This window comes from Rhinopithecus roxellana, chromosome 2, assembly GCF_007565055.1.
Source record: "Rhinopithecus roxellana isolate Shanxi Qingling chromosome 2, ASM756505v1, whole genome shotgun sequence".
NCBI classification, from domain to species: domain Eukaryota; kingdom Metazoa; phylum Chordata; class Mammalia; order Primates; family Cercopithecidae; genus Rhinopithecus; species Rhinopithecus roxellana.
Genome location: NC_044550.1, coordinates 161652203 through 161679515, shown reverse-complemented (window position 1 = coordinate 161679515; position 27313 = coordinate 161652203). Strand labels below are relative to the sequence as shown.

Here is a 27313-nt window from a genome sequence, read left to right as displayed (position 1 = left end):
AAATTAAAATGCTAGATAGGACATTGCAGGTAAAACATAAACAATATAAAATACAGTTTGCCTAATCACGATAGCAAAGTAGGGTTAAAGTTGTTGAAAAGCAGGCCTGGCGCAGTGGCTCACACCTGTAATCCCAGCACTTTGGGAGGCCGAGGTGGGCAGATCACCTGAGATCAGGAGTTCAAGACCAGCCTGGCCAACATGGTGAAACTCCGTCTGTACTAAAAATACAAAAATTAGGCGGGGGTGGTGGGTGGGTGTAATCTCAGCTACTCAGAAGCCTGAGGCAGGAGATTGCTTGAACCTGGAAGGCAAAGGTTGCAGTGAGCAGAGACCCTGCCTTCGCACTCCAGCCTGGGTGATAAGAGCAAAACTCCATCTCAAAAAAAACAAAAGTTGTTGAAAAGCAGTACAAACATCCCTCTTCTTTCTCTCCTTCCTTTGTCCTTCCTTCCTTCCTTCCCTTTTTATTACTTCCATCTCTAACTAAAAGTCTACTATATTCTTAGCTGTACTAAATTCTGGGAATACAGAGGGAGCAACCTTAGCTTGGCCATAGAGAGACTTTGTGCCTTGGCTGGAAAGACAGAAATGGAAACAAGTGTTAAAGCCCCTGCAACGTGTAGGAGCCCCCCTTTCTCAGAACTGCATACCCATTGGAGGACTGTGTCATGATTCAAAGCTCCTGCAGAGGTACCACTAGATAGAAGTGTCACTTTCCCATCATTATTCTCACCAGCTTTTCACCAAAGCATTGTTAATCTCCTGCATTCTAAGCACTGCACGACACAGGATTCTCTTGGTTGCACATGACAGAAACCCATTGCAAACTAGCTTAAGCAAAGAGGGAACTTAGTGGCTCAAAAAACTGGAAAGGATCTGGGAATAAATCATAAAATGAAGGAGGACCTTTAGGAAACAAGATCTCAGGGGCCAGGACCAGGGATGTGATGCCAGTAGGCCTCTCTTCCACCTCTCTTTTCTCTGGTTCATCTTGAATACTGGTGGGCCTCATTCTCTGCAATTGCAGGTAGGACAGAAGTCTCTACATATTAGGGGATGTGTCCTTTGATAGCCTAAGCTTAACAACTCCAGAAGGAAAGAATCATATTTCTCCCCACGGTTCACATTATCAATACCAAAAAATAAACTCTAGTCAGTGGCAAGTGGATCATTATGCACTAACCTCATGTCCAGGAAACATGGCATATTTCCAGAAGATGGGAAATGAGAAGGCTTCCCAGGGAAGACCAGAATAATAATTCTAGAATCTACTGCAGGCTCTGAGGTGGACCCCGACTTTGTTGCTGTTATTTTCTCAGGGCAAATGTAGAAACTTGCATTGTAAACTTACCAAGGATTATTAATTTTCTGTACATTTTTGTTGTTGTTGTTTTGAGACAGAGCCTCGCTCTGTTGCCCAGGCTGGAGCACAGTGGTGCAATCTCAGCTCACTGCAGCCTCTGCCTCCTGGGTTCAAGCAATTCTCTGCCTCAGTCTCCCGAGTAGCTGGGATTACAGGCATCTGCCACCACATCCAGCTAACTTTAGTATTTTTAGTAGAGACGGGGTTTCACCATCTTGGCCAGGCTGGTCTTGAACTCCTGACCTCGTGAACCACCGCCTTGGCCTCCCAAAGGGCTGAGATTACAGGCGTGAGCCACTGCACCTGGTCTTCTGTACAATTTTTAATTTTTTTTCTCCTTTGGTATGCATCTCTGCACATGCTGAGAACATCAATAGATAATCCATACTCATCAACTCTTAGAGTTTCAGTTTTCAGTTGAAGACTGAAAAATCAAATGAATTTTAAAGTTAAAATATACTCTAAATATTATCCCTCCTTGGGAGTAATTGTTGCTATTGTGTTTATGATAGTTGTCAATAAATAAGAAAGGAAAACAGATGCAACAACAACAAAAAAAAGGACAAGGAACTAGGTGTCTTTCTCCCTAATAGGAAGAGAGTTGGGGTCTTTTGATCTGGTTAGCCCAATGACTACTAAGTGTCCTGAAACACCATTATACTTGGTTGAGCTGAGCCTAAGGCCGAGACCACTAGCAGGTTTTGGAACTTAGGCTAACGCAGATTTGTGACAGGAGGTGCAAAGTACAGGTGACTTAAGTTACATTACAAGTAAATAGAACCACTCTACCCATGTTACTTACTCATACCAAGAAGCGTATGAGAGCCACACCCTGAGTGATCTCATAACTCTGGAACCCCATAGGTAAGAGGCAAGGCAAGGCAAGAATGAGCAGCTGCAAAGCAATTAGAGAAGAATTTTCCATTATGTCTGTGGTTTGAAGTCTAGTTGTACACATATTTGTGAGGTGGAAAATTTTCATTAATCCAGGTAATCTGGATTATAAAAGAGTGGTCACATGGAGATTAAAAGCTTCTAATATTAATGCAGTTTATAATTGAATACTTTTACCTTAATGAAAGAGAAAAAAAAAAAAGTGGCCGTCCATTGTTGCAATCTGAAGTGTAGGTATTTTAATGACCAGATCTGATCTCTTAAAGGCCACTCAGGGCTTTCATAAGATGCAAAAGACCAGTGGAAGCTGATCCGTGTCCCAGTGGTTTTTCCTCCTATAAATTCAAGTGAAGATTCTTGAAAGAAATTGTTGCTACTGCGTTCATAATAGTTCTCAATATATAAGAAAGGGAACAGATACAACAAAGAGACAAGGAACTAGAGGTCTTTCTCTCTAATAGTATGGGAGTTGTGGTCTTTTGAGCAGTCTAGCCCAGTGGCTGCAACGAGTCCTGGAAGATTTTTCACTTGGTTGGGCTAAGCAAAAAGCAGAGACCACCAGCAATTATTGTAATGTGGGCTAATGCAGATTTGGGAAATACAGCATATTCCAGAAAGTACTGCAGTATAGTTAATTCATCCTGATTTCAGCCTAAAATATTGGTAAACACATTCCAGTTTTACAAGGGCCTTTTTAAAATAAAACAATTTGTTCAAATCTTATAAACATAAGATTTTAATGCTGGAATCCCCTCTTCTGGGCTGGGCTTCCCTACCTCCCTCTGCACATCCCAGACTTCATGCTTTTAGATCCTAGGGCTGTTTTCCCTTCTAAATTGATTGCTGCTTGAAGACAGGCTCTACCACACTGTACACATCCATTAATCTTTGTTGAGTAAATGAGATGATGCATGTGAAATGCCTGATATGATACCTAGTGATCTACAAAATGCTAATTTAATCTTTTTCCTTAGCCTCCTATTTCTACATATGAAAAATTAGAGGCCCAGAGATGTATAGTGACTTGCCCGAGGTCTCAGAGCAAGTTCAAGGTAGAGCCAGGCCTAGAATCCAAGTCTCATAGCCCAGATCTAGCATCTTAACATAACACCATGCAAAATAATTAAATGAAGAGTTGCTGAACATGTTACCCATAATTTAGGGAAGATAAAAGCTTCTATTCTGATCAGAATTTTTACAATTTTCCTTTAAGCTCATGATTTATAAATAATTTACTTATGCCACATTATCATTTTCTAGATAAATAGCTCATCTCTGCAAAAAGGAGGATCAAGTGATGTCTCAACCACCGTATCCTTACTGTAGTCAGTCTTTATAATAAGAAAAAAATAAAGCCACAAAATCCAAGATGTCTCCTCTCCACCCTTGAGCTCCCACCCACAGTAGCTGTAGTAATCAAAGTAAATATCTTGAAGATTTTATGGAAGAAAAGCAAAGAGATGTATCTGATACATTATATAGCAAATGATCCAAGAAATTCCTGTTGGATACTTCTGTTTTGTTTTCTACATTGCTTGGCTCAGCTACACAGCCCCCACTCTTATTTTGCAAACCAATATCTCTCCTCCCCATGAAGACTGAGTAGAGCATGATGCCAGTTAGGTAAATATCTCTTGCTGCTGTCTACAAAATGAAGCCTTCTCCACATGTTTTAAAATGTAAATACATGGGGTATGCCCAGGATCCAAATAATGATCGATTTGAACTAGAATCTATGCTCCTCCCGTTCAAAGAATTTCAAGGTCACCAGCTACAAAACCCAAGATTCCAAGAAACAAGATAGTCCGCATGAAAAGGATTAGAACTACAACTTGGGCGAGTAATAAAACCTAAAAGACTTAAGAAAGCAAGATTGAAATGGTTTCTTTTCTAACTCCCAGTCTTTCATTTTGCTGTTCAACTATTCAAAAAAGAGCTGGCGTCTAAAACCTGAAAATAGGTAATCAAGCATTTTTCACCTGACTTGTCCAGGATAGAAGGTATTTTGCATCTAACTGTTTTCCCATTGTGGATTAGAGAATCATTATCTAGTAAGTGCTTTAACTGTGTTCTGTCTACACTCTTTTCTCCTTGGCAGGCAGTAAAGTATGTTCACAGTAGTCAGCATATGATCAGATCTGGAGACCCTCCTGGAAATTTCCAACTGGACATTGATATTTCGGGGTTAATCTTCACTCATCATCCCTGTTTTAGCCGAGAGCATGTTTTGGCAGCCAAGCTGGCCCAGTTACATGACCAGTACCTTGCAAGACACCAGAGAAACAAGGCAAAATTTCTTACTGATAAGGTACATGTGATTTCTTCCATAATGATGGTCAATGGAGTTGGTTCTTCCAATGAGCCCAAACAATGAAAATTTCTAACAGCAAAATGTTCATGCCCCTCTTTCACATGTTTTCTCTGTCTAGGATGTGTGATGCATTATCCAGCTAGAGACAAAGGGAAAAACAGAGTTGGTATATATGTAATGTGTGCAAATTTATTGGCACACACTTGCCCTAAACAGAAGGCTTTCTGTAAACACTACAGCACCCACCAGAAGTGGGTGTTAGGTGGAAGATATGTGGTTATTACTTGCTTACGTGAGCTCAGAACTTGAAACCATTGGTGGCTTGAGAATATCTATCGTTAGAAACATTCTCATCTTTATATTTATTATCCCATAGTATGGCACTTAAACACAAGTCAGTTGTTTCAACTGATGGTCAAAGGAATGGCTATGCATTTGGATTTATTCCCAGTGTGACACTATCCCATGGGATTTTTGTGGGTAATTTTGACTATAGGCAATTTTAGTCTCATGCCCTGACTTTAAAACCTTACTGCCCAAAGAAGAGATAACTTCACAATATCTCATTTTACGAGTCTGTAATTTTATAGTTTCTTTGTATCACAAGAATATCATCGTATGTCCTGGACCCAGGCAAACCCACTGCTAGCTTTGGAAGAAAACTTGGTTCTAAGATACACACATAAAAATAATATTTTCATGAGCAGCTTGATTATCTGGGCTATGGAACAAGGATGGACACACACTATTCTTTACTAATCCAGTTTCTTCAAGAACAGATGAAACAGTTCTCCATCATAATTCATTTATGTGAAAGTCTGGAGACAGCTGGATGCTTGAACATCCATTCACAGACTGCTGGCACCATTTTGCCCAGGATAAGTGGTTGGGTCCACTTGCAGTGCAGTAGGGAATAGAGTGTAACTCAAAACTTGTATCCATATCTTTTTAAGCTCCAAGCTCTAAGAAATGCTGTTCAGACTGGTATTGATCCAGAAAAACCTCATTCGTCCCTTGATACCATCCAAAAAACCATCAATGAGTATAAATCTGAAATTCGGTGAGTAAAGTTTGTTAAGTGTAACTACTTTTTTCCCCCTGTTAGATGTGCACTTGTTAGAGTTTATTTTTCCAGGTACTTTTTCTGAATGCAATGAATACATGTGAAATTATGCCAAATAAAAAAATGAAATACATCTATCATATTAGCACAGTATTTGAAGTCCAGTAATGTGAATGAGGATGAGGGAAATGGTCACTCTGCCCAGGTGTAAGGGAAAACTGCTACAGCTACCACTTTAGAGAGCAGCTTGGCCCTAACTCATAAAGTGTTGAAGAGGCTCATCAGTTTGGACCCAGCAATTCTGATTCAGATACAAGATGTTCTTTAAGGAGCTATGTGTGCATATGTACATGGGGACATGTGCAAAGATATGCACAGCATCATTCAAAAGTAAGACAGCCTGGGCACGGTGGCTCATGACTGTAATCCCAGCACTTTGGGAGGCCAAGGTGAGAGGACAGTTTGAAGCCAGTAGTTTGAGACTAGCCTGTACAAAAAAATTTTAAATATTAGCTGAGTATAGTAGTATATGCATGTAGTCCCAACCACTTGAAGGCTGAGGAAGGAGGATCACTTGAGCCCAAGAGTTTGAGGCTGCAGTGAGCTAGGATGGCACCACTGCACTCCAGCCTGGGTGAAAGAGTGAGATCTTGACAAAAAAAAAAGGAAGCCACTAGAAATAACCCAGTATCAGAGTAAACCCATCTTGGTATAGGCTTACAGTGAATTTCTGTACCACAGTTAAAATGACTGAATCAGATCTGCAGGTATCAACATGAATCATGCAACTTGTTTCTTTATATACAATCCATCTTAGACATTTTCCTGCCACAGTGCATGTAGATTTACATCATGGTTTAAAGCCTGGCATTATGTAGATTTATTGTAGTTTGCATAATTCTCAACTGATATGTATTTGCATTTCTATTCTGTTTTTTATTATTTAAATTCTACTGTAATTAAAATTCCTAAATATTATATTTGTATGAGTACTTCCACAGAACAAATCCTTAGAACAGGAAATAATAAATGAAGGCATTTCAATGTATACTTTTCTTTTTACAGTCTAGCTATGAGTTGGAAATTCTTCCAGCAAAGTAGAAATTAGTGAAGTTTGTAACCTATAATTGCAAAAGTATGGAGTATATTTTTAAATAAAAATTATTTTTTATATTAAAAGGAAAACATATTGCAATCTCCTTGTGAGAACAATTTTTGTTTTGGCATACTTTAAGAAAAAAGTGACAAAAAGCTATTCTGAAAGCAAATGTGATTTTATATGGAACTGTATTTATTAGTCACTATTTGAAAAACACCAGAACTGTGTGTGAGATCTAGAGACAATACCCAGCAGAGTCATGGACAGCAGACCTGTTACAATAATTCTGTGCCCCTGGAGATGAAAGCCTTTGAGATTTAGCATTTCTGACCCAGTAAAAGAGATTTCCATCCTTTGCTGACTTTTCACTAGGTGGTAAAACAATTTCTAAGTAGATGATCTATTGCTGGATGTTTCATCACATGGATCCATTTCCTCAAGCCCCCTGGGATCTGATCAGCCACCCCCAAGAACTCCCCACCTCAAGCATCTGCTGAGCCCTCCACTGGTTGCAGTTAACCCCGGCCAGCACCATAAAGCATTTTCCATTTTATTTTCCATAGCGGCATCATGACTACATTCCTTGTCCTCCGAACGGGAACCGGGATATAGAAGGAAGAAAATGTGAATGGTCATGCAACATAGGAACATTTTACTTAACCTCTCTGTAGGGTCTTTGCCCTCAGATGTGCTCAGTCTTGAACACATAAAAATTCTATGACCCCAAGTACCCATCCAGCTACCATTTTATCTCTATATTTCCTTTCACGGCCAAACACCAGGTAAACATTTGCTATTCATACTATCTCCACTCTCTCCCATTTCCAACCTATCCTGTCTCATTCCTGTGCCCACCTTTCCTCTGAAGCAAATCTTGCCACAGCCCCTGGGGACCTCCACCTAGGAAAGTGGAATGGAACGTCTCGGCCTGCTCAGTGCTTGAACGCAGACACCATCCCCACACATTGCCTGTCAGGACATCCTGCATCTCCATACACCACCCTCTCCTGGGTGTCCTCATCCCTCTCCAGCCATTTGTCCTTCTCATCATTCTTTGACCATCATTCTCCTCTGTCCAGCTTATACATGTTCTGAGTCTCAGGTGTTAATGTTGTTTTCTTTTTAACCTTGTTTAAAATTGCATTTTCTCCTGAAATGAATCCACTTTTTGGCTTTAAACATCATCCAGATGCCAGTGGCTCCCAAAGTTTCATCTCTGAGCAGGAGTCCACTGCACGGTCTAAACTCCATCTACATCAGGTTTCAGAAAACTGTTGCCGACTCCCTAATCAAAATTGCCTTTCCCTCTTCCTCCCCAGCTCTGGTCACAAATTTTAATTAAATATTATTTTGTAATTTTCTGCTTCTTTAGTTCGTTGCAAATTTTTCTTGCTAAGAGCTCTTTTTAGCATTTCTGGGAAACTGTTATTTTTAGGTACTAAAAAAGAAAGTAGAAAATATATCAGAAAGCCTGAAGGTGTCATGTAACTAGTAAAATAATTTTATATTGTGGTTTTTAAAACTGAAGCAGGGGTGATAACAGCTAAAGGCATAGGAGACGAACTGATCACCTTGATGGTGACAGATAACATTTGTGGGCCTCTTGCTTGGTATCGGGCAAGGTTCTAAGCAATTATGCGGATTATCTCATTAACTCCTCCCAACAACCCAGTGCAGTCAACTCCTACCATACCCATTTTACAGATGTGAGCCAGCAAAGGGAAATAGCTTATCCAATCCAGCTAGTAAATAGTAGAGCTGAGATTCAAACCTCGGTAGTCTGGTTGCAACAACTGCACCCTTAACCACAATGTTTTACTGCTCCTCAAAGAGAATGTTTCTTATTCTAGTTTGTTGCTTTTTTGCTTTTCTAAGGGCTTCCCAGAGTCCCAGATCTTGACTACCTAACTACTATCATTTTCTGCCATCTTCCTTTTCTACAGCTACCAGTTGATCTTAGAAACCTAGACCCCCTTATTTCTCTGTACCACTAAGTCATCACACGTACAACCTCCAGACTTAGGCCTGCCTTCTGGAGGTCATGAGGTGCTAATTTGTGAAATGCTACATGCTTGGTTTCTCATGATACTTTCTTAGACAAACCTCACACTGATATCATTTACATATGTGTCTGTCCCCTGAGCTAAACTATAAACTCCCTGAGGACAGAGACATCTTCTGTCTCTTAGACACTTCTAAATTCCCTGGAATGACTCATGGCACTTGTTCAAAAATTTAACAATTGTCTCATTATGCAGTAAAATGCATTTGGGATCTAAATATGGCTATCATTTATAAAGAGAACTTAAAGTAAGGTATTAAATAAAATGAAGAGGAAAGAATTTTCAAATAATGTCTCTTCAGATCAAACCAAAAATATTGGTAATCTAGTGAATATTGAAAATCTCCAAGGCATGCAATAACAATACTTCATCTCCTCAGTGTGGAACTTGTGATTTGTGTTAACACAGAAAGATTTTAAATGTATTTGTTGCTAACTAGGACAGCAGTGTACTTTGCTATGTTTACAATAATTTAGTCCATGAGAACTGCCTTTATTTTCTTACCTTCAAAGGTGACTATTTGTTGAAGGATGCATAGTTTTTTAATACAAATTTTTTCAGTACTTAATTAAAGTCAGATCTGCCTACAGAGAACAAAATCAAGTAAACCTCTCAAAACAGGTTGACATCCTATTGTCTTTACATTTGCATTTGTATTTAGTTTTCTGTACTTATTTCAAAATATGGTAGCTATCAAATTGAATATACAATCACTGTAGCATTATTAATTTCTTTTGCAAACAAACACACCTAACTTTTTAATATATACTCATGTGTTATTATATGTTGCAGACAAACGAGAAAATTCCGTGATGCTGAACAAGAAAAAGATCGAACATTGCTTAAGACCATCATAAAAGTTTGGAAAGAGATGAAATCCCTTCGAGAGTTCCAGAGATTTACAAATACTCCCTTGAAACTTGTTTTGAGAAAGTAGGCTTTTTTGAAAAATTATTTTATTGGGATATATCACACATCAAGAAAAATGTATAAAACTTGGATACAGTTTTAAAAGTAATTACAGATAAATATGCATATAACCACTTCCCAGATTAAGAAATAGAACATTTCGTACCTGAGCAGCCCCTCCCATATAGCATCCTCCTCAATCCCCAAAATAACAACTACCTGGACTTTTGTGATCATTGTTTTCTTGTCTTTATAGTTTTGCCAACTATGTGCAATCCCTAAGAATATACAGTTTAATATTGCCTGTATTTGACTTCTACATACCTGAAAGTATGTTGTGTGTATTCTTTAGTGAATACATACATGTTTCCTTTCTTCAGTACTGTGTTTGTGAGATTCATCTACTTAACAGCACATGGCTGTAGTTAGATTTATTTGCTTTATAATACTTCATTATACAAATATAGCCAAACTTGTCCATTTCCGTTGATGGGCATTTGAGTTTATTCCATTTTTCAACTGTTACAGAAACCACTTCTGTAGGGTAGGCATTTTTGTACTTGTCTTTTAGGGTACATGTGCCCAAGATTTCATTTCAACTTTACATTGCTGATTCCAAACGTATTCCAGAAGTTGTGCTGATTCATGCCTTCACAGGGGTTCTCGTAGGTCCATATCACCCATATCATGCCGATTACTTGGTGGTGTTAACTAACATTTTGCCGACCTGCTGACATGTTTTAATTTATATTTTCCTGACTACTCATGAAGGTGAGCATTTTTTTGTACATGCACTGACTATCTGGATTTCCACTTTTGTGAGGTGTCTGTTCAAGGCTTTGATCACTTTTTGGACTGGATTATTTACCTTGTTATCTTTTTTGGTAATTTGGAGGCATTCTACATATAACATGGGAATTTGTTAGTAGTGTGTATTGCCGATATCCTCTCCTACTCGTTAGTTGTCTTTTTACTCTCTTTTTGTTGCTTTTTGATGGATAGAAATTCTTAACTTTAAAAAGATAAAATACATTCATTTTTTCTTTTACTGTTGGTGCTTTTTGTGTGCTTCTTAAGAAATTCTTCCCCTGAGTCATGTAGATATTCTATGATATTGTCTCCTATAACCTTTATGGTTTTAGCTTTCACATTTCATCTTCAATTCATTTGGAATTGACCTTCATTTGTGGTGTGGAGAAAGTAAGCTTTGATAATATTTCTGCTACCTAATTCACTAGACTTTTATATATGCTTAAGAGTACAGTTTATCACAACACAACCATGTTCTATGTGTTAATGCAAGAGCATCTGTGCTGCTGGTGTTGGTCCCTTTCTGATTGTTTCACCTGGATAAGTGTTGTGCCTATATACTGACACAAATAGTAACAAATTTGGGCAGTTATCTGACATATTGCTTTGAAAACAGCCATAGTACAGCCAAAGATAGCTGCAAATTGTGATTTTTCTTTGGCTGTAATTACAAAATCGAGAAAAAAAAAGGTAGTTTTCAGGACAAGTATAAGACTGTGTGATCTTTGAGAGCAGGGGCCCTATTGGTATTGTATATCTGGTCCCTACCAGAGCACCTGCCACTTAGTATCTGCTCAGTTAATATTGGTTGACAAATTCAAATATGCTACCTCACAAAATAATGGCTGTCTCCTAGAAATTGCAGTGTTTGTGCTTTCGAATTCTATCTCCTAGGCTGAGCCTCCCACAGAAGCAGTACAGAAATCCTTGCCAGATTATTTTCTCTCTCCCTCCCTCCCATCATCCCTGCTGCTAACTCTCCCTCCATCCCTCCCCTCCTTCTTTTTGAGTTTATAGGGTAAACTAAATTACAGGCATTTTACCCATGAGGTCATAACACTCCTTCCCCTGATAAGTAGCTATCTTCCAAAACCCTTTTCTCACATTCTTGATTCATCTAGCCACCTTATGAGAAAGCATAGTTTTTCCGCCCCCCGGCCACACACAGAATATTCAAGTTTATTCATGCTTTTGAATAGCAATGAGAAAAGTGAACGGTTTTCTGTATATCAGAGATGGGACATAATTTTGAGGCCAAATTCCCCCTGATGTTTATAAATTTTGGGTACCACTGTGCATCCAAAGTGATTTATTTGGTAGTCATCCTAGAGAGCTGTAAGAGCTTGTGCTTGGGGGACTGTAAACTGCTTAAACTCCAGGAAACATGTGTCCATAAGCAAATATTTGTCAGCTCTATGCACTTGTCTAGGTTTTTGTAAAATGGATTACGAAGCTTAACTGCTTTGGGGAAAATAGTGCAGTCAGTATTCGGCACCATCTCCAAAGTGCTGGGTGGGATGGATGCAGTCACCGCACATTTGCCGCCGCCCACCAGGAGAGCCATGCTGTTCATCAACATGTTAAGGGCTCTGAAAAGATGACCAGCAAGGAACGTTTCACACTTATTTAATCCAGCATTGATATGGACACAATATCTTTTCCTGATGGGACATCTCACAGAACTAATGTCCTACAGAACACACTGTGGAAAACAGTGGTTTGAACGGGGCTGATCTCCTGGTGGAGTGTAAACAAAATCATCAGAGAAAAACCCAAATCCTCCATCCAAAGTCAAAAGAGTGGTTTCACCATCGTTCTCAGCAAACTGTCACAAGGACAGAAAACCAAACACTACACGTTCTCACTCATAGGTGGGAACAGGACAATGAGAACACTTGGACACAGGGCGCGGAACATCACACACCAGGGCCTGTCGGCAGGTGAGGGGCTGAGGGAGGGATAGCATTAAGAGAAATACCTAATGTAAATGACGAGTGGATGGGTGCAGCAAACCAGCATGGCACATGTATACCTATGTATCAAACCTGCACATTGTGCACATGTACCCTAGAACTTAAAGTATAATTTTAAAAAATTAAAATTTTTAAAAAGTGGTTTCAGGGACTCAGTAGCAACAAAATGAAGCAGTTCCTCAGAGACTTGAAGAAGTAATAAAATAACTAATGAAATTTCCACCACTATCAGTTGAGAACTTACAGGCCCCGTGTCAGCACACCACACAGATCATTTAACGCAGAGAGGCATGGCTGCTTAGTGTTCAGTGGGTTGGGCTCATATTCAGCCCTTCCACTCACCAGCTGTGTGTTCTTGGGTAACTTACTTAACTTCTATGAGCCTCTGTCACCTCATGTATAAGAGGCGGATATCTGCCTCACAGGATTGTGAGTTTACATGTGTGATATTTTTAGAAGAGGAACTGGCACATGGCAAGTCCAATATAAGTATTTGCTGTTATTATTGCTCTCTTAATTTCCAGAAATAACCAAGGGACTACAAATTATTTTAAAGGGAAAAAGCTGACCAGAAAGCAGATGAAGAAGCATATGAAGCAGAAATTCAAGCTGAAATAAGTGAACTGTTAGAAGAGCATACGGAGGAGTACGCACAGAAGATGGAAGAGTACAGAACATCGTTACACCAGTGGAAGGCCTGGAGGAAAGCGCAAGTGTGTAAACAAACACTCAGCCTGGAATAGGGCTGGCCAGGAAGGGTCTGGGAGGACAGCCTCCAGCACAGGAGTGGGGAAACCAGACTGGCAGACTAGGGTATCCTGTGGCTCCCTCTGTCTCTTCCCCTGTCCCCTGGCTAAGGGATAAAAGGATGAATGAATTGACTGGCTAATGCATTCGCTTAAAAAGCCACCCAGCTAATTGATACCAGAGCCAGCTTTGTCCATAGAGAATGCTATGGTAGCACTCTGTGACTATTTAAATAGTGTAGAAATCACTAATGCTTGTGTCCAGCACTGTGCTGAGTATCTTACATGCATTATTCCATTAAATGTAGGGATTGATGCTTTGGAGTTTCCTTCAGAAAATTATATAACTTTATGGACATGACCCTACAAAACTGAGTCCAAGGGCAACAAATAATAGATCAGGTGGACCTGCAATGCTCATTGTGCTTACACACCTTATTTTAATATTTCAAGATGTGTCCTTAGCCTTGAAAACCAAAATTAATGATCACATGAATACTTACCATTTTTTAAGCTCTTTCTAGGGACCAGGCTATATGATAAATGCTTTTTAGGCATTTCAACAGTCTCATTTCAACAGCCCTGGGAGATATTTCCTGGGCTCCATTCTGTAGATGAAAAAACTGAGGCACAGAGAGGTCAGGTGACTTAGTGACCTGCCTGATTACACATATCTGATTGAAATGGGGCTGGGGTTTGCATCCAGGTCCATCTGGCTCTGAAGACTGTGCTCTTAAATGAAATTCCAAAATTCCTGTTTGATGTCATGTTGCCTCAAACCCAACAGAGGGCCAAAAAGAAGAAAAGGAAACAAGCAGCAGAAGATCATCCCGATGATGAGATTGAGGAGCCGCACCCTGAGGAGGACTTTGTGAAGCCCACCCCTCCGGAGCCCACTAATCGGGCAGTGATAGAGCAGGAGGTGAGGGAGAGAGCAGCCCAGAGCAGGAGGAGGCCTTGGGAGCCCACGCTGGTTCCAGAGCTAAGCCTGGCGGGAAGTGTAACACCCAATGATCAGTGCCCCAGGTGAGTGGATGCTCTGACCATAAATGAGGCTGACATCTGATACACATGTTCATGTGGGCACATGCACACTATGGGGAGTGTACACTTACTGACCTACTTTAGCATCAGGAGAATCATCAACTCTGAATGAATATTAGGTTGAACCACATGAAATTGCTGGCATTTGCCCACTTTAGGTGATTTCATTGATTCACCTACCTCATGCATCTGCACTGGCCACTCAGGAGCACACTGGAAAGCTTCCTGTAGGAGAAGCATCCCAGTTGCAAATCTCTGCCTGCTCTTCACAGTGGCTGGCTGTGTGGCTTCTGATTTGAGTCCCTTATCTGTAACCTCAATGAGTCTTCGGTCCACTGGTAGCATGTCCCACCTTTCTGGCAGAGGCATGGATGCCTCTCCTTGCCCCTTCCTTGATTGCAGCTGCTCCAGGGATCAGCTTGTCTCCTTGAAGACCCCCCAAAACATTGTAGGTATGCCCTATAGCTTGTGTTTAAGTCAGACCATCTGAAGCATACCCTCCAGATTTGATAAAAATACATGTCTAGTCATTCTTGAGAAACATCACTTGATTTATATACATTTGTACATATAATAAATCCATAAACATACATTTATAAGTTTATCTTCTTTTTTAAAATTATAACATAATAAAAATATTTTTATATTTCCTATTTATTCTTTCCTTCGCTGTATAGCCATGGTTCTCAAAGTATAGCCCTGGAATCAGCAGCATCAGCATCACTGAGGACTTGTTAGAAACACAAACTCAGGCCAGGCATGGTGGCTCATGCCTATAACTTCAGCACTTTGAGAGGCCAAGGTGGGAGGATCGCTTGAGGCCAGGAGTTGGAGACCAGCCTGGGGAACAAAATGAGACCTTGCCTCTATTGAATAAATAAATAAATACCCCAAACATTTTTAATACCTCACGTTGAAATAAATGTGTTTAAGAAAGATTAATAAAAACTAGCCAGACAATTATTTAAAGGCAATAAACTAAACAGAAATTTTAAAAATAATTTTAAAAAAGAAAGAAATGCAAACTCGCAAGTTCTACCTGAGACTTATTGAACCTGAAACCCTGAGGTGGGGCCCAGAAAACTGTTCTCACAAGGTCTCCAAGTGATTCTGATGCATGTTATGGTATATCATCATTAATTAAAGGGAGTCCATTAAAATCATCAATACCACAAAATCCCAGACTTAATTCTCTAGTAAACAGAAGATCTATTGTGAAGACAGGGACTATTGTACACTGGAATCTTCAGTCTCCCAACATGAAAAATGAGAATTCAAATGAAGTCAGTCAGCCTCTGAGTTCATTAAAATGTGGGAGTTAATTAGGATGTCATTATAAGACTTCTCACAGTCTTGGTTTCAAACTTCTGCTAATGTTCTAATGTTTATTTTTAAATTATAGCTTTTTGTGCATTTTCATGTGTTCTCTCAACTTCACATATTAAGACGTTATACATAAACTATTCCCCTGCACTAAGTAAGCTGTTTTCAAGGCACAAGTACCATACCCTATAATTTCGACATGAACGTTCAAAATATGTGATGACAGAGCATGCTTTCTAAAAGGAAAATTTGGGCTTGATTTGGTCATCTTTTATGAGTGGAGTCTAAGTCTAGGGTGTCTTGGATACTTCTTGCAAATTTGCTGTGAAGTATCCTTTATTTAAAAAAATGCTGGAGTAATTTGAGCTATTTCATCTAGAATAAGTCTAAATTATAGACATGTAAACAGTTAAAACTACCACCCCCTTTAATGAGTAGATAATTTCTGTTTGGAATGATGAAAAAGTTCTGAAGATGGATAGTGGTGATGGTTACACAACATAGTAATTGTACATAATGCCACTGAAACATACACTTAAAAACGGTTGAGGTGATAAACATTATGTTATGTTATATATATTTACCACAATGGAACAATTTTTAGTAAACTACCACCCCCCAAAAAAACCTGAGCTTATTTCAAATTTTGATGTCCTAACCTTTTGCTTTCCTTAATTAGCTTGAATTGCTATTTACTTAACAAATAACTGGCATTTTTTGGTGGACGTCTGTACATGTATGTACAATAAAATTAAAGACCAATGTGAGGTTGGTTTTTTTTTTTTTTTTTTTTTTTTTTGAGACGGAGTCTTGCTCTGTCATCCAGGCTGGAGTGCAGTGGCACGACCTCAGCTCACTGCAAGCTCCGCCTCCCATGTTCACGCCATTCTCCTGCCTCAGCCTCCCAAGTAGCTGGGACTACAAGCGCCCGCCACCACAGCTGGCTAATTTTTTGTATTTTTAGTAGAGACAGGGTTTCACCATGTTAGCCAGGATGGTCTCTATCTCCTGACCCTGTGGTCCGCCTGCCACGGCCTCCCAAAGTGCTGGGATCACAGGCGTGAGCCACCGTGCCCAGCAGGTTGTTTTTTTTTTTAACTTTCTGAGTCAGATTATCTTTAAAAATAAGGAACATGTATTAATACTCTGCATCCATTGAACATTCACTTACTGTCTGAAAACGCTGAGAAAAACTTGGTATCTTGGAAAAGTGAACTTGATCTAACTGCTACAATATGCTGCTGTATTTTTAGAATAAAACTTCTCACCTAAATATAAATCGTTATTATCCCCTATGTCTTAAATTTATTCCAGTTAACAAGGAATATGTGAACTTAAAACTTTGGGACACAAATGTAAAGCTTGCTTCAAAAACCTGAGGAGACTGTAGTACAACGATGAATGGACTCTAGTTCTTAAATCCTCTGTGCCCTTTTCAGTGTCTGTTAATGGTTTCTCCATAAATTCCATGTTACTTTGCAAGACCTGTGGCTCCTCTGGTTAAATGAGGGCTGACATGACTGGGAGAGTTGCCTGCAGTGTGCCTTGTTCTGTTCAGTTCTTATTTATCATATATTTTGGTGATCTTAGTGAATGATTACTAACTCCAACTGTGAATGGTCTCCTTTTGCAGAGCGGAGGTCTCGAGAAGGGAGGATGTAAAGAAGCGCTCAGTGTACTTAAAAGTGCTCTTCAACAACAAGGAGGTGTCCAGGACAGTCAGTCGGCCACTAGGAGCAGACTTCCGAGTTCACTTTGGGCAGATTTTCAATTTGCAAATAGTCAACTGGCCGCAGAGTTTAACACTTCAGGTACACATTTTAATTATAGTCACTGGCCAGGCACTGTGGCTCATGCCTGTACTTTGGGAGGCCAAGGTGGGCAGATCACTTGAGGCCAGGAGTTCGAGACCAGCCTGGCCAACATGGCAAAAACCACATCTGTACTGTAAATACAAAAAAAAAATTAGCCAAGCGTGGCGGCGGGCGCCTGTAATCCCAGCTACTCGGGAGGCTGAAGCAGGAGAATCTCTTGAACCCAGGAGGTGTAGGTTGTATTGAGCTGAGATCACGCCACTGCACTCTAGCCTGGGCGACAGACTGTGACTCTGTTTCAAAACAATAGTAATAATAATTAATATTATTATAGTTACTGCCCCAATAATTTTTTGTTCATTACAGGTGTGAGATGATTTTAAATCATCCATGGGTTATACATACGTCTTGATAGAGTCTCAAGCCTCTTCCTTGGCACATCTGTTCTTAAAGTCTTAGAAGAAAGAGATCTGTTCCCCAACTCACCTACTGAAAATGCTGGCAGAATAACTCTGGCCACAGTGCTCTGGAGTGTCTGCCTTGAGATGGGAGAGGGGTGCTGAAGGGGGTGGGGCACAGGGAGATCTCCAGCTCATTCATTGAAGACATATTTCAATATCACCCTCTACAGGGACTCTAGCATCATATAACAGAGAAATCAATTACGCCACAATCATGGGAGGTTATAATGTCCGAAAGATACAGGTGCTAGGATTCCCCCCCCAAATTAATAAATCTTCCCACTAGCCTAAATCCCACCTTTAGCAACATATTTATTTGAGTCTATTTTAGTTTCCTGGGGAAACTAAACCTTAACAAGGAGCCACTAACTTGGTGGCTTCAAAACAACAGAAATGTGTTTGTTCACAGTTCTGGAGGCCTGAAGTCTGAAATCGAGGTGTCAGTAGGGCCATATTCCCTCCAAAAGCTCTAGAGGAGTATCTTTCCCTGCTTCTTCCAGCTCCTCCTGGCACTTAGAGTTCCTTGGTTTGTGTTAGCATAACTCCAATCTCTGCTTCCATCTTCACATAGCCTTCTCTGTTCTCTCTCTGTGGGTCCTCTTTTGTCGCTCATAAGAACACTCTTATTGGATTTAGGGCCCACCCTAATCTAATATGATCTTATCTTCATCCTTAACTAATGACATCTGCAAAGACTCCATTTTCAAATTAGGTTCACATTCTGAGTTTCTGGGTGGACATCAATATGTGGAGGATGCTATTTAACCCATTATAGTGTCTTCAGTCTTGCTTGTTCTTTCGGTGACTCTTCTCCCACAATGCTAACGGGTCTCTCTTATAATCCTAACAGGCTTGTTAACAAGGATTGCAACTTTGTGGCATGCATGCCCTTGTTTCCCCACCACCACCCAAGCAGAAATCACAGATCCTCATCCTTCACTCAGGCAGAAATGTCTCACTCCCCTCCACCACCCTTGCCAGAAAGCAATAATTGATGGTGCTATTTTTGTTGTGTTTTCCCACTGAGCCTGAATATAATTTTAGAACTCTTCTCAATACAGTACTTCAGGCAGCCACTACCTATTCCTAGTGAGTATAACTGACAAAGTCTGCAGGTACCATCACGGCTGTATAATTAATAAAATATTTACATACTTCTGTACTGACTGATAAATAGCTGCTGCCCTGACCTTCCCAGATGCCATCCTGGCCACATAAGCCCCACTTCAAAGATCCCCTGGCCCTTCCCACAGTTGACCAATTAAAGGGGGTGGCTGACCAAGGCCAGTGCTTCCAGGGTCCTGTTCCCAAGCTGTGGTGGGCCGCTATTCTAATGAACCCAGGAGGTGGGTTCAATACTGTGTATAGTTCAGTATTTTGAATATCAAGCCCTGCCTAGACCTCAGTAGTTAAAAATCTTCTACGATCTGTAGAGGACATTTGCAACAGCTGGGATGTGTTCTTTTGACAGTGGGAAGGAAGCACAGAACTGCATGGAAAGAGAGGAGGTGGTGCCAAGAAATGGGAGGCAGAACCTGAAAGGGCTGGCACTGGACACCCAAGGTCAACCGCCTTGGCTTAGAATTTCTCCAGAGCCTGTGGCAGTTTTGTCCTGTACCTTTTCATCTGTGATCTGGGGGTGGGTGAGGGCAGGGTGGTCCTCATTTACAAAGCGCCAAGCATCAAGACTCAAGCAAAATTCCTTTGCTGTATTGATAACAGGATTGATATCTGCACAGCTGAAATTTTTTTCTTGAAATTTTAGAACTTTAGAATTTGGTTTAGTCTTATTACTCAGATAACTCTTTAAAATGCCATCTAATTTTTTTAAATGTCTGTGTATTCTAAAACTTGAAAAAAAAACAAAATTTTTGACTGCTAACTTAAACGTAATATGGGTGAGAGGAGAAAGCAAGTATAAAATGGTTTTAGAAAGGGGATTGGAGTTGGAGGTTTGGTGAAAACCTGAGATTTTCTTAAGCCTGGAAATTCCCTTTCTGAATATCAAACGGGGGAAAATAATTTCTATTAATGTTTACTTCTTCCTTGATGTATAACTCTGAATGAACACAGAGAATGAAATGAGGTGATTTTGTCTGAATGTAAAAGTAGAGAGTTGCCCAACTCTGTACTGGAGAGCTGGGGCAGCCTTCAGATACGTGGTCGCTGGACAGAGCCCCTGTGAGGTCCCTGCCCTCCCTGTGGGGTCCACGTGGACTCTATTCCATCTCCTCTGGAGCTTCTGCTGAGGCTGATGGCCTGGAACACTTGGTCGCGTATTGCCTATGCATATATTCTGGATAATATTCTGGATAACTTTGCTTTTTGGTTTAAAAATTTATTTCATAGTATTGTCACATTGGTTTTTCAAAAATTATTTTGACTATAACATCCAGAGCAAGCTAATATTCAAGGCAATAAGCAGGAGATAGTATTGGAGACTTTATTTACATTTTAGAATACATGTGAAATAAAATACTGTTGTGCTGTGCGAGACAGAAAATAGTCTCTCCCTCTAAAGTAATTCAGAACATTCAGAAGTGCCCATAGTGGGAGTGTGTTTCACAGGCTGCCTAGGTAGTCTGAGCTCTCATCCATCAGTGGAGGCATGGCTGGGCACCTGCAGCAGGGGAGGCCTTCTTGCCTTCTCTCCCTTCTTTCTGACTTTGCCAGTGGGTGTCTCCTGGCCCACTTCCTCTCCTTCCTGCCTGCCTCATTACTGTCTTCTGCTCTCCCTTCTAGCTCTCTCTCTGGTCTTCTCATGTTAATCTTGGTCTTCCTGATACCATCTTTTCCTTTGTAGGGGAGGAACAGGGAGGATGAGTTGATGATGGATGTCAAACTAGGAGGCAGAACTCTGAATACTGACATCTTCACTATTGATATGTAGAAAGCGGGGGATTCCTGTGGGCCCCTACAGCTCCTCCTCTATTCAGGGCAGGTGACAGAGGAGCAGCAAGTGTGCTTCTGGAGTTTGCGTTTCTTTCTTTACTTTCTCAGTCAAGTTTTATTCTTAGCTTAGACAATGTTTTGTGTGCAGTAAGTCTTACTTTAAACTAAAAGTCTTACTTTAAACTAAAAGACCCAAAGTTTGAGACCAGCCTTTGCAACATAGAGACCCCATCTCTACAAAAATTTTTAAAAATTAGCTGGGCATGGTGGTGCATACCTCTAGTCCCAGCTACTTAGAAGGCTGAGGCAAGAGGATTGCTTAAGCCTGGGAGTTTGAGGCTGCAGTAAGCCATGATCACGCCACTGCACTCCAGCCTGGGAGACAGGGTGAGACCCTGTCTCAAAAAAAAAAAAAAAAAAAAAAAAAAACCATTGTCCCCAAGAGAAGGATGATATTGGACTTCATGGGACAGGCGAGTTGGAGCCAGGCCACAGTCCTTCCAGAAAGGTCTTGAAAATCTTGGCTTTGGAGGCCTTTCCAAAATAAATGTGTAGGGTTTTATAAATGAAATTTGGCTTAGAAATTTAAAAAGCTTTGCCTTCATTTTTGTGTCATTCACATATGTAACTTTATCCTACATTAATCTTCTCAACACCAAAACAACTAGCAACAGTGGTGTAATATTGCTGGGTACCTTTTACATTTTTAACATTATCATATTTCCTTATTAGTCAATCCTGTTAAGCGTTTATATTCCTGGCATGTGGATTGAGATAGGGAAATTCTCCTTTTAACCTACTTGGTGATGGCTCGACTTTCTCTTCTCAGGGCCTTTCCTAATTTCTCTGGCTGATCTGAGGAATAACTCTTCTATCGGAGGGGGAATAACAGTCATATTTGGAGAACTGTCCTTGTTTACCCTCGCCTACCTCACTTTTGTGGTTGCTGTTGGTTCTTTATGGACCCAAGTCCAAAACAGATGTTTTCACATACATCTTACTTGCCAAGCTTTAAACTGGATGATAGCAAGTCAGATTGCTGATCCCAGAAAGCCCTGCTGTGTGCAGTTGGAAAGGTCAGGTGGTTGAGGGCCTGTAGGAAGCCAGGTGGCGGCTGCAGGGAGGACAGGTTACATGAGGCAAGAAGACAGGCGTGGTCATCTAAAGGTAAGACGATGAGGGCTTGAATGAGACAGGGCCTGTGAAACTGGGAAATCTCTAGGAAATAATGTTTACTAAGTGTCTACTGCATGACCACAATATTTACATGTTATCTCATGTTATCCTGAAGAAAACCACGGGTACTAAATGGGAGAATTCCCATTAAAAAAATATATATATTCCTTGCTTTATTTCTCTGACAAAACAACAGGTATAGAAATGTCTGCAGGGAAAAAACATGCTGGTTCCATGCTATCATTTTAGATGGAAAAAACAAAACATGTGATTACTTTTCTTTTGTTCCTTTATAATATTCTGTGATTTTAAAAACTTTTTTATTGATACATAATAATTGTATATATGTATGGGGTACATGTGGTATTTTGATACATTCATAGAATGTATAATGATCAAATCAGGGTATTTAGAATATCTATTACCTCAAACATTTATCATTTGTGTTGTAAACATTTTAAATCTTCTCTTCTAGCTATTTTGAAACATACAGTAAATTATTGTTAACTATAGTAACCCTACTGTGCTATCAAACACTAGAACTTATTCCTTCTAACTATATTTCTATACCATTAATGAACCTCTCTTCATCCTCCTCCTCTCCCTCCTCCCTTCTCAGCCTTTGATAACCATCATTCTACTCTTTTCCTACATAAGATCAGCTTTTTAAGCTCCCACATATGAGTGAGAGGCCAGGGTGCAGCTAAGCATCCTACAGCATACAACTCACCACAACAAAGAATTACCTGGCCCAGAATGTCAATAATGCTGAGACTGAGAACCCTCAGCACTACTGAGAGAAAACAAAAATGAAACTAAATCATAGAGAGATCTACTTATAAATGCCTACTTAAAGCCCAAAATACCCATTTCTTAATTTTTAAAAATAGCATTTCTTCCTAGCATTTAAAAGAACTTCTGGACCAGGTGCGGTGGCTCACGCCTGTAATCCCAGCACTTTGGGAGGGTGTGGTGGGTGGATCACCTGAGGTTGGGAGTTCGAGACCACCCTGGCCAACATGGAGAAATCCCGTCTCTATTAAAAATAGAAAATTAGCCAGGCATGGTGGTGCGTGCCTGTAATCCCAACTACTCGGGAGGCTGAGGCAGGAGAATCACTTGAACCCAGGAGACAGAGGTTGCTGTGAGCCGAGATCGCTCCATTGCACTCCAGCCTAGGTAACAAGAGTGAAATTCCATCTCCAAAAAAATATAAAATAAAAATAAATAAAATAACTTCTGCTATCTTAAGAGAGTAGGAAATAAAGATTGGGGAAATTCTGGATTTTTTTTGGCTTTGTCAGATGGAATCCATTTTTTTCTCATTAAAAAAATCTGATAATTATCTCTTAAGACAGTAACACCAACTAGCAAACCCTCCATTCCCCTAGAGTCCATGATTGCCTCTGCCTACAGACTTGGCACCAAGAGCCCCCATTCAGTTCCTCTCTAGACACCAGCTAGGAATGTGGCTCCAGAAACTAGGAATAAGCCGCCTTCCACTGATGTCCTCAGAAACACCCTTTATGTGATCACTTATGTTTTATTGGTCATCACTAGGCATGGTGACCAGCCCAGGGAACACCCATGAGGAATAAAAGCCACCTTTCATAGCCTTTCATAGGATTGTGGTGAAAATTAAACAGGGTACCACACTGAAAGCCCCTTAAGTCCCTGTGCTTCCTACAAAAGGAAGTCTCAATGAATTTTTGTCCCAATTAATTCTGGCAAAAAATTTTTTTTAAAAATGTGGTTTCTTTCATTTCAAACAAAATTAAATAAAACATATCATTTTCTTGGGACAAGACTTCATGCCAATGAGTTTGTAATTTAAGAGGTCAAACCAAGGTCTCCACTGCAATAAATGATAACTACTACATGTTCTTTAAGCTTATAGTTCTTTAAGATTATAGAATTATAGCCTCTTAAGGAGTGTTGCGTCAAGCAACAAATGACACTCCTTGTCACTTCAGAGTTGTGAACCAATAAAAATATAGAGAAAATTTTTTAAAAGAGGAGGGGTCACTTATAAATTAATAGAGGCTTGAGGAACATATCAGTCAATTACAACATATGGAATACATTTTGATCCTGATTCAAACAAAATGTTACAGAATTTTTTGAGGCTCACAAGGAAATTTGAAACTTACTAATAGTTGTAAGGTGGGTAATCCCAGGTGGGTGCCTGTAATCCCAGCTACTAGCGGGACTGGGGCAGGAGAACCACTCGAACCCTGGAAGCAGAGGTTGCAGTGAGCCAAGATCGCGGCACTGCACTCCAGCCTAGGTGATAGAGTGAGACTCCCATCTCAAAAAAAAAGTTCAGATCATATGCCCTGTAAGGGAGGGCGGGCGGAAAGGATCCATGGTGTCATCTTTGTGCATTCAATTGGTAAGTGGAAAATATTGACTAGTGGGGGACTATTACATAAGAAGAAAAATATAAAGATTAATTAGTAGAAATAAAAGTAGCAAAATCAGCATTTTTCAAAAAATGTAAACCAGTCACAGAGACCTCATGTAGAGAAAGAATAAAACACAGGAAAGAAGCCAGGAGAACTGTGGAATATTAAGTCATATTGTCACAAAAGTGAGGTACCAAGAATACAGGGGATCGAATGGAGCCAAGAGTTCAACTGAGGCTGGATTGTGTATTCTTAAACCATGGTTGCCCTGCAGTGGGGCCCTTCTCCTCATGGTGATAGCATCATAATGAGACACACCACAGTGATCGGTAGCAGAGCTGCTGGTGGTCTAATTGGCTCCATCTAGGAGAAGGTCTGAGAAAAATCTGGAGTTTCAGCAGCTAACAAATAAAATGAGGCCTGAAAGAGAAGAACCTGATAGATTTACTAAAAATGTAACACTCTTGAGTACTTCTGCATATAGAGCTTCTCTGACTGACTTGGAGATTGCTACAGATAATAAGCCATCTGGGGGCATGTCCTTACTGTCCCACCCATTCCTCCTGATGGCATTATTGTCTGAATACAACCTGAACCTGGAAAAGGAGGAGGCCCATTCTCCTAGTAAGCTGTATATTGGTTCAGAATAAAAACAATTATACTTGCCTGCTGCTTTGATTAACCTCCCTACCCAAAAGATTAGTTCAGACAAGAAAGCCGGGTGTCAACAACTTGACCACAAACAGGTGTAAGCTCGTCTCCATGGAAACCATAGTAACACAACTCAACTTTCCACAGAGATAAGTCCTTTGGGCTGGAACAGTGACCAGCACAAATACTAACAACATGGACTGATTATCTGAGTGTGAGCTCACACTTTTGCTGTTTTTATTGGCTATTTCTCTTCTCTGGTTTTCAGGTCTATGAAACTATTGGACACAGTAGTCCCACCTTGCTAGCTGAAGTGTTTCTGCCTATTCCTGAGACTACTGTTGTCACTGGAAGGGCTCCTATTGAAGAAGTGGAGTTTAGCAGTAATCAGCATGTGACACTGGACCACGAGGGAGTTGGAAGTGGTATGGAAAGCTAGTATCTTCAATGGTCACTGTTTCATTGTCAGATTTGAATGTTTATATATCTATTTCACTTCCCAGACAACCAGAGAATTATAAAATTGATATCAAAAATTCAAATTCAAACAATAATGCTATGCAACTTTTGGCCAAGTTACTTTTTATATACTGTTGGTGACAATGTAAGTGCATATAACTATGCAACTACTAAGTAGTTTGAGAGTGTGAGTTAAGAACCTTGAAAATGACCTTTGGTGCCTTACTTTTATTTCTAGGAATCTTTCCTAAGAAAATAATTTGAAATGGGGACAAAGATTTGCGCATAAAAATGTACATCACAGTGTTGTTCATAAGCTCAAAAAGTTTGAAATAAATAATTATAATAGGGAGATTTTTATTAATATTCCCTCATCTCCTTCTATAATTCTGATTGGACATATGATGGATCTTCTCACTCCTTCCTCCATGTTTCTTAACCTTTCTTTATTACATTTGATGTCTTTTTCTTTCACTGCTACAATCTATGTAATTTCTTTAAATTTGTCCTGCAAGCCGTGAATTCACTTTTTGGCTGTCTCTTATTATTGGAACTAATCCTTTCTGTTTCTCCTTCCAATTACTGTGTATTTCAACTCTGGAAATTATGTTTGGTTTTTTCCCAATCAGTGTTATCAGTTCTGACAGCTTTTTTCCTTTCCTCAGACTCTCAATCATTTCTTTTTATACATTCATTCATTCATTTATTCAAATATATTTAAAATATTCTTAAATATTAGATATCTGATCATTCCAATACCTATCTACTTACTGGTCTGATTTTGTTGCCACTTGTTTATGGTGGCTTGCTTCCTCATGTATCTGTTGATTTTTTTTATTGTGACTTATATCTAGAACTTTATTTGCATTATTTATTTGAGGCCAAATCCAATCCTCAGGTCTAGAGACTCAGGTTTTAGTTCCAGCTCTGATATTGGCAAGCTGTGAGACTCTGGTAGTCATGTAACCTCTTTGCATATCATTTTCCTCATTTATAAAATGGATCTATTAATAACTCCTTTAATGTCTTACAAGGTTATTTTGAAGATCAAGATAGGATGTTCAATATGAAGGAAAGATATAGAGTTACTTCATTTAGTGCTTGAAAATCTTCTCCTTTAGTTGATTAAATAACTGCCCAGAGTGTTTTTACCATTAAATTCCAATTGTTAGAGGCCAAATCAATGAGACTTTACTGTAGCTACAATAGCTTAGTAATAATTAACATGTGTTGTGCGATCACTATTTGCCAGGCATTGCGTAAGTGCTTTGCAAATATTAACTTATTTAACTCCTGTTCCTCACTTCTATCTTAGGGTGCTTGCACTTGTTCCTTCTGCCAGTAATGCTCTTTCCCAAAATAACACACCTCTACCTCTATTTCCTCATTTTCTTCAGCCATTTATTCAAAAGTCACCTTCATTGAGGCTTTCCTGGCCACCCCATCTAAAAGTTTATCCCCTCTCCACTCTCCAAAGCACAAATTTTCTATATACCTTCCCTAATTTGTTTCTCCTTAGCACTTGCATACTAGTCTCTAACATACTAAGTATTTCTCTTAGTATACTAACATACTTACATACAGTCTCTAACATACTAAATATTTCTCTTAGTATACTAACATACTTACATACAGTCTCTAACATACTAAGCATTTCTCTTAGTATTGCTTCTCTCCCTGACTCATATATACACTCCATGAGAACAGAAGTTCTTTTCTTTCTCAGTTTTTAGAACAGGGATTCTTACCAGTTTTGCTTCTTTACCGCTATCTTCAGTGCCTGCAATAGTGCCTGGCATGAAGTAGAAGCTCAAATAAGTATTTTGAATGACTAAGTAAATAAATGTCTTTGAA

At 39.8% G+C, this 27313-nt stretch overlaps 1 protein-coding gene across 1 annotated transcript in view; it reads left to right on the top strand.

The window, feature by feature from the left end:
• CC2D2A (coiled-coil and C2 domain containing 2A) overlaps positions 1-27313 on the top strand; it is a 134845-nt gene that overhangs the window by 57613 nt on the left and 49919 nt on the right. Inside the window, exons 12-18 of the mRNA XM_010358116.2 lie at positions 4359-4568; positions 5525-5631; positions 9589-9729; positions 13045-13201; positions 14022-14260; positions 17235-17412; positions 25269-25425. Of these exons, the coding sequence (XP_010356418.1) occupies positions 4359-4568; positions 5525-5631; positions 9589-9729; positions 13045-13201; positions 14022-14260; positions 17235-17412; positions 25269-25425 (1189 nt within the window). The remainder of the gene's footprint in view (positions 1-4358; positions 4569-5524; positions 5632-9588; positions 9730-13044; positions 13202-14021; positions 14261-17234; positions 17413-25268; positions 25426-27313) is intronic.